Source organism: Centropristis striata, chromosome 12, assembly GCF_030273125.1.
Source record: "Centropristis striata isolate RG_2023a ecotype Rhode Island chromosome 12, C.striata_1.0, whole genome shotgun sequence".
Lineage (NCBI taxonomy): Eukaryota > Metazoa > Chordata > Actinopteri > Perciformes > Serranidae > Centropristis > Centropristis striata.
In genome coordinates this window covers 9504905-9518920 of record NC_081528.1, presented here as the reverse complement: position 1 = coordinate 9518920, position 14016 = coordinate 9504905, and the positions used below count along the sequence as shown (strand labels likewise).

The 14016-nt window shown below is 36.3% G+C and overlaps 1 protein-coding gene across 2 annotated transcripts in view; it reads right to left on the bottom strand.

Moving 5' to 3' along the window:
• The window catches only part of pde6a (phosphodiesterase 6A, cGMP-specific, rod, alpha), a 37092-nt gene that overhangs the window by 5721 nt on the left and 17355 nt on the right, over positions 1-14016 (bottom strand). For both annotated transcript variants that reach the window (XM_059346969.1, XM_059346968.1), the window contains 10 exons: positions 12064-12213; positions 11013-11156; positions 10092-10157; positions 9774-9920; positions 8369-8476; positions 6977-7086; positions 4507-4594; positions 3514-3614; positions 2761-2868; positions 1814-1877 (listed from right to left, as the gene is read on the bottom strand). In XM_059346969.1, coding sequence (XP_059202952.1) covers positions 1814-1877; positions 2761-2868; positions 3514-3614; positions 4507-4594; positions 6977-7086; positions 8369-8476; positions 9774-9920; positions 10092-10157; positions 11013-11156; positions 12064-12213 — 1086 coding nt within the window. The remainder of the gene's footprint in view (positions 1-1813; positions 1878-2760; positions 2869-3513; positions 3615-4506; positions 4595-6976; positions 7087-8368; positions 8477-9773; positions 9921-10091; positions 10158-11012; positions 11157-12063; positions 12214-14016) is intronic.

Here is a 14016-nt window from a genome sequence, read left to right as displayed (position 1 = left end):
GCAATATAAACACTGATGACTGGAGCCTGGAGGTGGAAGTGATGGAAGTTTGAGAGGAAAAGGATGGAGGTTTGAATCAAAAAAATAACTAAAAGTTGAGTAAAAGCTGATTTAGAAAGTAGAAAAAGGCCTAAAAGCTTTAAAATACATACATCATAAGATTTTCTGGCAAACTGGTATGACTGATGACATTTTTTGCAGCAAGAAGTGGTCAACAAAATGATTTTTTTGGTGACAGCATTTGATGGTCATTCATTTTTACAATAGGGCTATTATATATATTTTCTCAAAGCAATAAAAAATAATAATATCTCATATATACTGTATTTTCCCCTACAAGATTAGGCCTAGAGGTTTGGAATTATAATCAGGTGTGGTTGGCAAGATGGAGAAGATATTTTGTGATTTGCATATATCTAGCACAAAGCATGTTTTCGAGTTATTATAGAATTTTTTTTTTTTTAAATAGCTAAGTTTAAACTGATGTAGTTTGGGTGACATGATAAACTAGCACATTATCTGAAACTAGAGAATGTTAACTTTCAAAGTAGTCTCATACAACTGTGCCAAATGCCTGTTTTCACTAAATCTGAACATTTGACTGAATAAAAAAAAACATTAAATCTGTAATTATCAGGTTTCTATTAAAAAAGGCTGCACTTTAAATTGGACTATGTGTCTGAGCCGTTACAGGCCCTGTTGCCCTACTAAACTGGACTATTTTTGTTCTCTTCATGAACACAAAACCGGCAGACTGTGGACAGAAAATAGCATGTCAGGCATGGCTGGAGTTCAGAGTGGATGAGACTTTGACATGAGTTAGTCTATTTCCTGTTCTGTTTACAAATGAAAGAGAGGGAATGAGTTTAGTAGAAAAAGTCAAATGTCTTCTCTAATGATGCATGCTGTAACAGCAGAGGAACCACTGAACTAGAAAATAAGAAGGCAGCACCAACATTTCTAACTCGTGACCCTCTGAAATGAAGCCGTGTCTACTTGTGACCCCGAATTACTGGTTGAATGAAGGTTCGGGGGCAGGATCAGTTCACCAGTGATCTCAGCCCAAAACTACTCTGGCCACAAAAATTATTCAAATAAGAGATCACAGGACATACAATTATCCACTTACACACACAAACTGGAAGAAAATCTGAGAAAATAAACGAATGAATTTTGTTTGCAGAAATAAAACAGTTATTTTTACTCCTTCTGTCAACAGATGCTGCATAAAACACTTCACCAGGACTCAACTAGCTGTGCTTTACATTACCATTACCGGTATTATTATGGGCTCTATGTTGATGCGACTCCACCTTATGTGTATGTATTACGATGTGAGGCACGGGGCACTGATAAAGAACATATGTTTCCAGTGAATTGCAGACAAATAAAGGTAAAATATGAGGCTCCAGCAGCGCCTGTCGAGCAGCCTGGGATGCTTCCTGTTCATATTGATATGTCTGTGCGTGCAGGCTCAATGGCAATGTGTATATTACATACTTAACTGAAATAAAATGCTGAGCCTGCCAGGCGGTGATGAGGGGAATGAAAAGCAGCAAGTTGTTTTTGATGCATGAGGCCATCAGGAATCACTGCTGAACGCCGCTGAGAGAAACGGCAGCGCTGACAGAATGTCTTTCCCTGTCTACTTTATCATTGGTTCCCCTCTCACAGAGCCGCTCCTGGAGCCCGTGTACGAGTGTGTGCCTCATTACTGTGAGCGGCTGGATGTTGGAGATGTTGGAGTGCCATTTTAAAGCTACTGCTGTGAGAAATGAAAAGGACCCTGTGCAGAGATCACACAGGTGGGTACCTTGCTCTGAACCTCCCACGGTTTGGCGATGGCAGACAGGTCACAGGCCGTCATCATCATGGCCCTGCAAACACAACACATGACTGAGATCTGCATGGCTTTTAATCTCTGTTGGTGCCTGCCTTTGTGTGTGTGTGTGTGTTCTTGTACTTCCTACATAGTGAGGACCAGAACACGTTTTTAACCAACAGAGTGAGAACATTTTTGCAAAGTGAGGACATTTCGGCCGGTCCTCACTTCTTTAAAGGCTTTTTTGAGATTTCAGACTTTGTTTTAAGGGTAAAGGTTACAATTAGGCATATGTTAGGGTTAGGGTAAGGGGTTATTATAGTTAATGAAAACGAAACGAAATAACGAAAACTAGAATTGAAAAAGCATTTTCGTTTACTTAAATAAAAATGAGAGTTTAAAAAAATGATAATTAACTGAAACTGTATTGTGAGGTTTCAAAACAAACTAAAACTAACTAAAATTATAGTGAAAATATCCTTCGTTTTCATCAACTTCTTCATAGATAATTAAGATGGATAAGGCAAAGGAAATAAAGGCAAAATTAACTGTGACCTCTTGTAATCTCCCACCCAACAAATACCCCATTACAAAAAAACTAAAGCTAAAACTAAAACTAATAAAAACTAAAGCTTTTCAAAAAAATAAATACTAAACAAAAACTAGCAAACTCACTCTAAAAACTCATTAAAACAAAATGAATTTGAAAACAAAAATTCACCCAAAAAATTAAAACCAAAACTAATGAAAAAAAAAAAAAAAAAAGTAAAAAATAATAAATAAAAAATAATAATAAATAAATAAGTAATAAAAATACAAAACTATTATAACCTTGCAAGGGAATTCACTGTTCCAATGCGGGCCCTCACAATGATAGAAGAACAAGAATGTATGTGTGTGTGTGTGTGTGTGTGTGTGTGTGCAGTTTTTGCGCCTACATTACGATCTCTTTGCGTGTGGTCTCCAGCATCATGTACTTCGTCCACTCGTTCCAGTTCTCGTAGGTCTTGGACTGATCTACAATCTTCTGGAACATCGTCCTCTTCCTGCAAGGACAGAAACAATACCTTTCTATTTTCTACCTTTTATTTTTACATGTATCTATCATTTATTTTTTAATTTATGCATAAATGTTTTTTTAAATTTAAATTTTTAAACATGTATGATTTAAAAAAAATATATATTTATGTAATATTTTCCCCTTGCATTTTAAATAAACAGGAAAAATATATAGGGCATTTAAATAAATAGGACAATAAATACATGGAAGAAGATAATTAAAATCAGGATTATCAATTTATGTCAAGATTTTATTCATAAATAAATAACTATTTATTTTGAAATTATTTTTCTGCACATGAAAACACTTTTCGATCAGTCTTTCATGGTTTTCAAGTGCATGTGTAGTAAAAGGTCTGCCTTACTAATTACAGTCAAATATTCAACATTCTTCATTTTAAAATCAATCTATAAAGACGTGTGAGTGTTTATCTTCTCATTTAAATTACTGACACTAAACAACATGACATGACTGTTAAATGTTCCACTCAATAATTAAATGTCACAATTCTGTCTTTAAATGCTGACTGAACTGCCTTTAAAGCAGTGCAATAATCTATACACAGACTGAGTTATGTTTACTTTAATCAATAAACAGCTGTGTACGTGTATTTAAACGCTGCTGTACTGACTTGAAGTAGAGAGCGAGGTCAGTGGCGATGATGGCGATGTCCATAAGGTGGATGACGGTGTCGTGCTGACGGCGGTTCAGATTCTGATAAATATTCAAAGCCTGAAACACAAGAGAAAGGAATAAAAAGTCAGAGAACATGGAAGGAAAGACACCAGGTAGCATAAGAAAGTATAGAGGTGTGTGTAATGATAATTAAACTAACACATCTGGTAGAAAACTGGCCTGAAACAGAAATTATGAAAGTAAATTTATACATTAAAAATTAAAATAAAATACCACAAAACACTGCAACCTTAAAACTTGTTAAATAATGTTCTGTCTATATAGAAAATGGTAATGAAATAGTAATACATATCCTTTTATTGAATAAAAAAATATTAAAAAATTTAAAAGGTAAATGTTATTCAACACCTGCAGCTGCTTTCAATTACCAAGGAAAGGACTATTGGGAAACATTAAAAGGGGGAAATATATATATATATTTTTCCTGAATATTTTTCTTTCCTTACTGAGGTATAGATGCAAGTTGTTGAGACTCACTAAGAAAAAAATGTGAAAAAATGTATAAATTTAAAAAAAAATACCAGAGACTGAAATATGAAAACTTGTTCTGTCTATAATTAATTATAAATGTGAAATTACATAGTTTTAAATATTAGTACATAACCCTTTATTTAATATAAATATTTAAAAAAATTAATATTAAAATATAATTTTAACACCTGCAGCTGCTCCCATTGCCAAGGCAAATACTAAAAAGGGGAAAAATAATATTTTTCCTAATATTTTTCTTCCCTCACTGAGTTATAGAGGTAAGATGATGAGACACTCACTAAGAAAGAGGTGGGGCTTCAGCTCTTTATATTCAGGACTGCCATACTGCATTGCTTTGAATTATACAGGTGTTTATGTGTCGTTGTGTGTCGTGTGTGTGTGTGTGTGTGTGTGTGTGTGTGTGTGTGTGTGTGTGTGTGTGTGTGCTGCATCATACATCATCTCTCAGCAGAGTCTTGCCAATATCCAGATGGTGTCTTTCCAAGATGGAGGAGCCGTGAAGCTTCGCCAGAGGATTACCAGACCTGGAAACACACACACACACACACACACACACACACACACAGACACACACAAACACACACGTAGCGTTGGGAGTTTACCCTGTGATAAATCATGCATGTTAAAGTGAGGGTGGGCCTGGCTCGCCGTGTCCGCAGCTAATGGCGGCTCTCATTAGCTCATCCATCAGCAGGTGGAGCAGAGCAGCTGGAGGTGTATCTGGTCAATATCAGCTCATTGATGTTCTCAGCATGTGACGTTACCTTCACATAAAGAGCTGAGGTCAGCTCGCCTCAACACAGGAGGAGTGGCTGCTGTCACCTCCAGGCAATTAACCAGCGTCACAATAACCAAACAGTCACAGTTACAAAATGAGAGAAAGAAACTGGGTCAGTGCAGGAGATTATAAATTAAACCATATATTTTTAACGTCTCACATGATTTATTTCTACTTGTTTTTTTTGTACATTTAATTTAACCCTCTAAACCCCAACAAGCTATTTCAGTGCATATTTGCTCTTATTGCATTTTCACTGTGGCCTTGTGTTTCACTACATATACAAAATCTCTATAAAAGCCATGCACCTCTGTGGAATCAGCACAATCATGGCCAGAAGTGGGAACAATTCAAAAATGTTTTTTGTGCTGAATAACACAGTTATAATGACATAAATCATAAAAAAGAAAAAATGCAAGTTGAATTTCTCTGATAAGTGCGCACACACGTGTCATGGGTATTAGGGTAACAAAATGGGTCTCCACATGCTATACATATTGAATTATTTGCATTTCTACAACCTCTTCTTCCAGCCTCTCCTGTCCTCTCCTCTCAGCTCTGTGTAAACAGATTTTCAGTGTATATTTGTCACGTGACCGCTTGTCTCAGCAGAATCAATCATGGCTTCACAGTGTCGCTGAGGAGCAGAATTTAATGTTTTTAACAGGATCTGATTAATGTAATCGGTTTATTTTTGGCAACGTCTTAATGAGACATGTAGAATAAAGTGATTTTGACAGAAATATCACAATTTTAAGCTTCTTTCTGGTTACTTTTCTCACAGAAACTTTTTGATCCAATGATAATGCAGATTATTACAGTTTCTTTCTATGATAAACTGTATTTTTGGCAATGCTCTAAAGAAAACATACATTCTGGGGTTCAGAGGATTAATTATGTGATTTTACCACAGTTTATATTCAATGTATAGTTTAACTTGGACGTGCTATACTTGGATGACTTGAAGATGTAGTTTGAAACAAAACAATGTGCCTGCTGCAGTATAAATCGAATGATTGCTCTCACAGACCAAAGAGAAATCACTTGCGAGCTGCTGCTACATGCATGTCCTGCACTGTGTAGGCTCTTTGTTTCAAGCACTTGTTACTCAGCTGGTCTCTTCGCGCCTCAGTAGCCTTTATGTTCTCGTTTATCAAACCCTGAAGCCAATTATTGTGACAGCCTCAGAGTTCTCAGACGGATTCTAATATTTGCAGTCTGATGAGTCCCAGGAGCTGAAAATGCCTCAAAGGTATGATATGCAACTTCCAACGTGAAAAAGTCTAAAAACTCTTTTTAACGCCACATTTTAACCAGATGAAGGATTTCAGTTATCAGACATTAGCATCTTAAGTTATCAGAGAAACAAGCCAAGTGTTTTAATCAATGTTCATCTCAACAATAGCTGTAATATATGGGACATAAATTATAGAGGTAGACTGATATATCGGCTGGCCGATATTTGCGTTTTTTATTTGTATCGGCATCGGCCGATACGTGCATGCGTTCGCCGATCAATTAGCCCATTTCACTGAGCTAACACCAGGCAAGGCTCGGTGCAACATCTGCTATTCTCTGGTGAGCTGCTGCTGATACCAGAAAAAAGAAAAACACATCTAATATCCACATATTATCATCTGAGGTGCCACCACCTCGAGGCCTAGAACAACATACACATTGTTTGCTATCCAACTGTTAATATGTTTTGCTTGTTTTGTTAATAAATGTTTCTTTTTTTGTTTAAATTGAGACTTGTGTAACATTTGTTATCATTGTGTCATTTTTGTCATATAAATGGAGGGAGAAAAGGCAATATCGGCTTCAAGAATCGGCCTTAAAAAAATCGGCAGCACATATCGGGGATCGGTTAAGACTGATGTCAAAATAATCACTATCGGCATCGGCCTTAAAAAACTTGTATCGGTCGACCATTAATAAATTATATCATAAATGGCAGTCCAGGTCACTACTTATTTCTTAAATTATTAATAACCATTAAAAGGTCAGTATGACAGCAACTACTTTTAAAAAATACTAATAAAACATTCAATTACAAGGCGGACATGCGCCAGCGGAAGTCCCTGCAGGCATCAAACCTGTCACCTCCCCCCTCCCTTTCTCCTCTTACTTCATCTGGTAGAGGTTGTTGGTTCCTCTGTGATCGATATCGTGGCAGAGGCCGGCGGTCACCATGGCCATGCACTCCAGGTCTGTGTAGTAACGCTTCAGATCACCTGTCTAACAACACAAACATAAACACAAAAAGTCAGTGTCTTCACTGTTTCGTTAAAAGTCACAGTATGAATATATATGGGTCAGCAACCTTTATTATCATAAGTCTTTTTCCCCCCCATTCTGTCCAGAGCCGCAAAACATATTTGAGTACTTATAATGAAGGTTATTTACGAATTTCTCACCACAGATGAAGCATAAACCAGAAGCACTAAAGATGAAACAAATCTGTCCTTGCGCTATTAAATTGTCTATTTCCTACGAGACTTTTTTTCTGATGCGGAATCTAAATCAAGCCTAGCTGAGGAAACATGGGGTTTGTCTCCCAAGTCACCCTTAATATTTACAACACGTGCATTTGTCCCCCCCAAATAAAACCATGAAGAGACTTTTATTACAACAAACTACTAGAACAGGACTCATAAATTGGACTCATTGGTAAGTAAGTGGTGGCAGCGACATTTAAAATGTGCCATGCAACATAAAGAAAATAAGGCAGCTTTGCACAGCTCGAAAAAGTTAGTGCCATGACATTTCCGCTATATATTGATGAAAAAAAGGCACAAATTAATGCAGAAAATGTCCCCAGAATGCAGGAAATTAAGTGTTTGACGCTCTAAATAAGCCAATAGATCCAACCTGCCTCTCTGCAGAGCAGTGCGTTGGCCTTGTGAGAGCCTCTGGAAGAGGATGACTTTTTTTCTTTAATGACGGTGCAGAGCTGCACTTAACCTGTGCACACATCTACTTTTATACTAACATCTTTGTAATAGAACTCAACATCACTCTCACAGGCCTGATGCTCCACTGTGTAGTAACACTAGATCAGGAGAGATGCGGTTTATTTATAGGCTCCGGGTGGTTATGCATTCATGATTCATTGAGTTCAGTACACAAATATTATTTAATATATGCATATATGCATGGCATTGCAGCACACAAACAAATGCATGCAAACACACCCACACACACATATATAGAGGATGACTGTTTCCCAGGAGGGGCTGTACATAAACAAACAATAACGACACTCACTGGTTTTGTTATTAACGACTAGTTTAAGCAACACTGACTCACTTTTCATTTTCAGACACACTTCATTATCTCATTCCAGATGAAGGAATGAAAGAGGAGGAGTAAGAAGGTTTATCACTTTGGATCAGAGAGAAGAAGGAGGAGGGGGAGGAGGAGGAACCATGAGCAGAGATGATGAGGAGGAGAAGGAGATTGAGAGCAGGAGGTGTGAAGAGTGATGAGGAGTTATTGGAGGAGAGAGGGGTGGACTCACCATCAGCAGGGTGAACATGGTCTGCCCCACGTTGAACCCGTGTCTCCAGTTATGGTAGGTGATCCTCCTGTAGCCTTTACTGAGGGAGTATATGAATCTCACCAGGGCCTGCACGTCACGTTTACATGGTAATAAAAAAATATTAATTTTTCAGCAATGCCACACCATTAATTTTCACTTACTTAACTGTATTCTTATCAACCGCAAGCTGAATCTTCTTGAGATGATATCATCTTTTATTATAATTATGCAAATTTCTGTTGTCTAAATTAATGATTCTCAGCCAGCTGTAATTAAAACCTTAACAAAATTAATTTTTTAAAGCTCTTGATGTGGGCGTATGAAGAGTTTGGTCTCGTTTAAAGGACAGCAGTGAACACAGGTGTTTGCTTTGAACATCAGTTTGATTATTTCAGATGTCATTTTGCATGAATTTGACACATCATGACAAATTAGTAACAGGAAATGTCTTTTGTTTTAGTATTGGTGATGACCATTTCAACCATATTTTAATCCTGCCAGAAGTCGATACAGATAGAATCATTTCAGGTTTTGCAGTAGTTAACTAATATTCTCTCTGCATCACAATAAAGCAGTGAAGTGATGACGGGTTTCCTCCCAGCCTTGTTTTGATCACACCGCTGCAGGTTATAAGCTCCTTCCTATGAAGTGCAGCCTTGCAACAAACACAGAATTGCTGAGTTAGAATACTAACACATTGCTCTAGAAAAAGTTCTATACATGTATTTGGTTTCTTTGGTACAAATCATTAGTTCAATGCATTAAAAAGCCTCCAAATTCATGAATCTCAACCAGTTTTAAATCGCAGCTCATGAATGGCTGAGGGCCATTTCTGATGTACTGCTACATTTTGAACAATTCAGACCTCAGATTTACTGCTTTCTGTCTCCAGAGTCAAAACCAAACCTGCTGTAGCAGCTTTTATTTTTTATTCACCATTTATCTGGAATAAAATAAAAAAAAAACTGCAACTCAGTTTGCTTAAATCAAGGCTGAATATTTCCTGCAGCCTTTTATCAAATCAAATAATTACCGGTAATCACCTTTAACACTTCACTGTATCTTTTATTCCTCTATTATGTACCTGTCTAATTCTGTTTTAGCTTGTTGTTCAGCTATTATCTTGGCTTTTTAGCTTTTTTGAATGTTTTTAATTTTATTTGAAGCCCTTTTGTGGTGTTTCTTTTGTACTTTGACTCAATGTATTTGCTGTTTTATGTGAAGCCCTTTGAATAGCCTTGTGCTTTTAATCAACTTGCCTCACGTTGCCTTAGAGATGCACATTGGATATCATGGAATTTCATTTGGCAAAAGGTCAAAAGACAGTTAAAAAACAAACATTACCCAACTAACTTACAAATCCCTTCACTCATGATGCACCCACCTCTCTGGGGATGTGAAACTTGTCCACCACTTTGAGGTCATAGTACATCTTGATGCCACATTTCACCAGGTCCATTTCACTGTGATGAGCGTCATAGAAGTGGAACTCGTGGAGCTCAATTTTCTTAGAGTTCGGAAGGATCTCAGTCTGTGGGCAGAGATGGTAAAACATCAATTCATGCTACAGATTTTTCATGCATTTTGATGTTGCATTTCTTTTTGTGCATTAACAATGAATTTGGATTTCAAGATATTTTGCGAATTTGGTAGAATTTCCTAAAACACAAACTAGATGTTTGTTGTTGTTGTTGTTGTTTACCAGAATCTCTTGGAGTTCCTCCTCCTCACACTCATCCGGTTCCTTCCCCCATCTCTCTCTGGTGTTCTGGGGAGACAACACACCATCAGTGCTCACCTTGGATGAAATGGTTAAACATCAATCACCTGACTCCTGATCTAAGGTCAGACGAGGTCATCTCTACCTGCTTTTGTTATCTCGTGTCTCTCTGTCCACTGACAAATCACCTCATAGAAAACCTGACAGCTTATTTCAGCTTATGGACGATTCTCGTCTCCTGTTAGTATCATTCATCTACAGACTGGTTCAAAAAACTGACTGGTTTTGTTGTGTCTCGCACAAATATCAAGGGGTAAAGCAAGGATTTATTCCCTGTGTAACTAGAGTGTTCTGTCTCATTTTCCTTTATTTTCTTATGAATACATTCTTAATTTCGCCCCTGGAGCAAAGAATGTGTTTTGTCTTTTTCAACAAAACTACACTGCTCCAATTTTAACATTAAATCAACCATTAAAAAATCCAATTTAAGATGTTAATTTGCTAAAATTTTAATTAAAGAACAAATTTCTTGCTACAAACTTCTGTCAAAAGGTAAGATTGTAATTTGTGTGGCATCAGAATGACTTTGATTTATATAGGACATGAGATTTGTCTATTGTCATAATAGCCACTTTTTCATGTTTTATGAAACTCAAGAGGCATAGTATTTTCACAAAGCTTTAAGAACCTGACATAAAAAGAAAATTTATGTGGGAAAAACACAAACATTTTACTTTAGAAATGAATTGGAATATTATGGTATGACTAAAAGATACAAATACATTCAATCTTAAAGTTAAATTTCACAGTGATGAGTTTTAAAAAAGGAAGTTTCAGGGATATAATTATAGTAGTTGATTTTGTAGAGAGATAGGCTTCTGTTTTCCACGTTCATTTACTAACCAGAACGTTCTGGATCTCGTCCTTGCGACACTTGACGTGGTACATCACCATGTCCTGGAAGATGTCCTTCCTGTTCTCCAGCTTGTTCATCTTGTCGTAGGTGTCGGTGTTGAGCACCGACCAGCCCAAGAACTGGGTCAGAGACTGGACACAGAGAGAGTTAACAGCTTTTTACAGGTGGCAGGTGTGTCAAATTAATAAAATAAAATGTAAAAAGGGAATTGACATGGTTTCCTTTCTCTTCAGCGTTGGTGGCCATCATTGCTCAAGCTTACTGATTTCATAAAACAAGTGAAAACCTGCAGTAAGTCACTTCCTGTCAGTGGTTCACAAGTTCAGCTCAAGTCAGTACCGATTGTTAGTGACCTATTAAAACTAGGAAATTAACATTTTAAGCAGCTTTTAATGTTGCTACTTTATATCCTGTTGGTTATTAAAATCTCTAACCATTACTTGTATTTTAAATGTTGGTCGTTTTGTGTGTAAAATATTACAGTTTTTGACCACTTGAGAATAGTTAAATATAGTAATAAAAATCCCTCCAAAATAGATTCAGATATCTTGAGGTCAGAGGTCAAGAGACCCCTTTAAAAGTTTTTATCTTGCCAAAATTTAGCCGAACAAGAAAGTAATGTCGGCTGACGACTCCAACTTACAACTAAAGGTGTCAAATCAATGTAGTGGAGCAAAGAGTTACAGTACAAATCTGCTTCATATGTAAAGGCTCAAGTAAAATGTGTACTTTTCTCCGGTGTCAGCTGCTTCCTGTCCACCAGCAGTTTATTCAGAAATGTGACCATGATCTATATTCAAATGTCAGAGTGAATATTATTCCTAAAACTGCTTTAATTTTAAGGAACAGTTGAGGATGAAACTGTTGTGTTGTGCATTTTAACTGGATTCTGAGCAGCAAGGCAGATAGAGAAACTTCAGTAAAAAGCCTCCGGGCTCACTGATAAATAATGCAGACACACTGAATGGCCCGAGTGTATTTATAAACCAATGACTCAGTGCTGCCACACACACACACACACACACAAACAGCCTGTACCTCCATCAGTGTTTCGTCCATGTCATCAAAGGGTTTCCCATCTTTCCTGTTATAGAACGTGGCCACACCCACGATCTCTTCTTTCTTATTGACGATTGGCATCGACAGGACGTTCTTAATGGTCCAGCCGGAGCTGTCCAGAGGCTCTTTCTGTGCACATACAAACATAAACACACAGTTCAACACGCATTATTTGAATGACTAGCAATAGGAAGACACTTACTTTTATATGTTTTAAGCAGGAATATGCTTTTCCCCTTGCAACACTATTTTATAGTAGATTGTAATAAGGAAAGTAAAAATGCTGCTGAAATTTAATGTGACCTTCTACATTCAGAGGAAATATGGGAGAGTATCAATAATTCACCTGCTCACTGCCTCTAAAATCTAACAGTGTTACTTTTTAAAAAGGGCTCTTACAGCTGCACTTTAGCTTCATCACGCAGTGTAAATGTTTGGAGAAAAAGTTTAAAAACCAAACAAAATTTTGTTGGATTATCGGTCTTGAGTTACAAAGAACAAAAAATTGTTTAATAATTCACTGGAAATCGGTGTAAAACTGAACGACAACTATGTTTTTTCGTCGTTGATATCTGGCCAAACAAGCCAACTGATTTACAGCAGTTAAATGTTGTTTAATGATCAGAAATGTTTCAGCAATCTTAAACTCCCCTCTAAAAATAACGTATATTTATCTAGCCCTATCACATACAAATGCACTTTTAAGTGCTTCTCAAGGTAATAAAAAGGCAACGCATACAGCAACAGAAAAGAAAGAAAATACAGATGAGCAGGAGCAATAAAAACAGCAGAGACAATTTTGCACCAGTGTTCAGTGGTCATCCAGGAAAAAAAGCACATCAGAGACAGACAGAATGTACACAGCATGTCCAGAATCCATTCAAACACCAAGAAAGATTTCAGCATGTAGTATGATGATGATCACACTGAAAAACTGAAAAGGATTCTTCATTTTGTCACTTTTAGAGTGTGCTGTTGATGCACAATATGCTCAATAATGCAATTTTGGTTGATAAATGAACAACATTGAAGATGACTAAGAGGGTGAGGGTCTGGTCCACGTGGTGTGAAAACAACAACCTCTCCCTAAATTAAGAATGCACAGACCAGCTGCCTCAAGGACAATTTTTTACAGCCAACTTGTTAAGTTATTGAACTGCAAGCACTTTAAATAATTAGAAGTAACTTATTATTTATCATAGGATTCCTTAGGTTTTTTGTTTTCTTGTATTTATTTCTCATTTATATATAGTTGTAAGGGCTGGAAGAGCCAGAGCAGATGCATTTAATTGCATTTGACTGTACAAGTGTACTTTTTAATGTACATAATAAACGGTAACACTTTACAATAACCTGATGTTTATAGATGGTTTATAAACCAATTATTACCCATTTACAAAGTGCTATACATATTTAATCTTTAAATGTTTTCATCCAATTTCTTAAAGGTATATGAAACATTTCAAAACCATTAAAATACTTAATATAGTGTTAAAAATGTTATAATGAGTACAACTAAAACTATTAATAAACTATTAATTATAATTTAATTGTTTGTTAATGGTAAAGAAACTATAAACTTACATTAATATACCATCTATTTGCCATTTATAAATGATGTAGTGAGTTAAACATTAATAAATTATGTATTTACCATTCTAAATGGCCTATATACGATTTATAAATGATGATTAAACATTAATAAACTATCTTATCCTACTTTACCATTTATAAATGATAGTTATTGTAAAGTGTTACCCAATAAACTAATCTTGAACTCTGTCTGGAGCTGCTTACAGCTTCCAAAGCAGTTTGAAGTCTGATGTTGCACCTTTTTTTATTGTTTCCTGTTGGTAATTTAAAGGTAAAGTATATTGATTTGTTTTTGTGTACATATGGCTCAATTTCTATATTATTACAGTAGTACAAGTA